At 43.7% G+C, this 2,500-nt stretch overlaps 1 protein-coding gene across 12 annotated transcripts in view; it reads right to left on the bottom strand.

Moving 5' to 3' along the window:
* celf4 (CUGBP, Elav-like family member 4) overlaps positions 1-2,500 on the bottom strand; it is a gene marked incomplete at both ends in the record, with an annotated part of 78,258 nt that overhangs the window by 11,832 nt on the left and 63,926 nt on the right. For all 12 annotated transcript variants that reach the window (XM_080000698.1, XM_080000701.1, XM_080000709.1 and 9 more), the window contains one exon: positions 1,254-1,302. In XM_080000698.1, the coding sequence (XP_079856824.1) occupies positions 1,254-1,302 (49 nt within the window). The remainder of the gene's footprint in view (positions 1-1,253; positions 1,303-2,500) is intronic.

Raw genomic sequence — 2,500 nt, forward strand, 5'->3', positions numbered from 1 at the left:
TTTCTCTCTCTCTTTTCTCTCCCGCTCCATCAATCATACTTAGAGGATGACCAAACTAAACGGAGAGAGCAGCCACGCATGCTCTCTCCCTCTCCCTCTCTCTCTCTCTCTCTCTCCCTCCCTCTCTCTCTCTCTCTCTCTCCCCTCCTCCCAAGCCCAGCCCCACTGTAAACACACCGCGGTGTTCTCTGGTATTGACCATTTGAAAAGTTTCAAGGGCTGCAGCCGAGGAGCGCTGCTGCCTCATCCATCCTGTCTTGTACCAGTGTATTGATCGATGTCTGTGGCAGCGGTCACCACCAGTCTAGACACAAACTGCGCTTGAAGATGTCTTCGCTGTCAACGGCAGGACGGCATGTGTGCACGCAAACACACGCAGGCACGCATGCACGCACGCACTCGCGCACGCACGCACGCACGCACCCACACACACACGCACACACACACACACACACACACACACACACACACAGGCACACAGTTCCCCAGAACTTTTAGTAAAGGTGTCGGTCGAATCAAGCTTTTATTGATTAGCCATAACCTTATCATTGTCATTGACAGTGCTAGTCGGACCGACAAAAGTAATTTGCCTTAAAGCGTGGTAAGGTTGTGTGTGTGTGTGTCTGTGTGTGTGTGTGTGTGCACGCGTGTGTGTGCGCGTGTGTGTGTGCATGCGCGTGTGCGTGCGTTCCGGGGGGCAGATAATGGTGAAGCTGATTAACATAGGCAGCCATGTTTAGAGGAGTGGCACACATGCAGGGTAGGAGGGAAGGGAGGAATAAGGAAGGAGAGGGGGCGGGAGGGAGGAAAGCGGGGGGGGGGGGGGGGAGAAAGGGAAGGGGGGAAGGAAGGAGGTGGGGAGGGAGGGAGTGAGGGAGGAAGGAAGGAATAAAGAAGGAGAGGGGGCGGGAGGGAGGAAAGCGGGGAGGGCGGGAGGGAGGAAGGAGGTGGGGAGGGAGGGAGTGAGGAAGGTGGAGGGAAAGAAGGGAGGGAGGGTGGTCGGGGAGAGGACAGCACGAAAGGATGGGAGGAGGAAAGAAAGCAGAAAAGGAAGCGAGGGGGGAGGGAAGGAGGGAGAGAGGAAGGGGAAAAGGGAGGTCGGAAGGAGGGAAGAGAGGCAGGCAGCAGGGAGGGGAGGACAGAAGGAGGCAGGGGGGCAGGGCGGAAGGGAGGGATGAAATAAGAGAGCAAGGAGAGAAGGGAGGAAGGGTGGCAGAAGGGGCAAAGGTAGGAGGGAGAGAGGAAGTATATACCTCCTCGACTCTCACTGTCCGCTGGCTTCACCTGGATCGGTCTGTTCATCTGTGAGACAGAGAGAGAGAGAGAGAGAGAGAGAGAGACAGACAGGAGGGGTGAGAGGACAGGGGAGACAGGTTAGAATCATCGTCTCAGAGCAGTTTCACGTACGTACTTGGGGTAATTTTTTCGATCTGACATGAAAGAAGAGAGAGAGCGAGGGGTTGGAGAGAGGGATGAGGAATAGGAGGAAGGGATGGAGGGAGGACGATGATTGAAAGGTAACTCTGGGTCAGCGGATCCCGAGTGTGTCCTCTCTCTCCCTCCCTCTCTCTCTCTCCCTCTCCCTCCCTCCCTCCCTCCCTCTCTCCCCCTCTGTGTCTGTTTGTAGTTGTGTTTATAAAACGCACGTATCTCCAGAATAAACACCACGTACACAAGCCCTTTACGCACACATATGGAAGGAAGGAAGGAAGGAATATCTATTTATATATCTATATCTATATCTAGAACTTTATCTGTAACTTAAACTATATCTATAACAAGATCTATATCTACATCTATAACTAAAACTATATCTATATATATATCTATATATCTATATCTATATCTATAACTATATCTATTTATATATCTATATCTAGAACTATATCTATAACTTAATCTATATCTATAACAAGATCTATATCTACATCTATAACTATAACTATATCTATATATCTATATCTATATCTATAACTGTATCTATTTATATATCTATATCTATATCTATAACTATATCTATAACTTAAGCTATATCTATAACAAGATCTATATCTACATCTATAACTATAACTATATCTATATCTATATATCTATATCTATATCTACATCTATAACTGTATCTATTTATATATCTATATCTATATCTAGAACTATATCTACAACTTAATCTATATCTATAACAAGATTGATATCTACATCTATAACTATATCTATATCTATATCTATAACTATATCTTTATCTATAAATATATCTATAACTATATCTATATATGTATATCTATAACTATATCTATAATGATATCTTTATCTATAACTATATCTATATCTATATCTATAACTATATCTATAATGATATCTATATCTATAACTATATCTATATCTATATCTATAACTATATCTATATCTATATCTATATCTATATCTATAACTATATCTATAATGATATCTATATCTATAACTATATCTATATCTATATCTATAACTATATCTATATCTATAT

This window comes from Zeus faber (assembly GCF_960531495.2).
Source record: "Zeus faber genome assembly, chromosome: 5".
Lineage (NCBI taxonomy): Eukaryota > Metazoa > Chordata > Actinopteri > Zeiformes > Zeidae > Zeus > Zeus faber.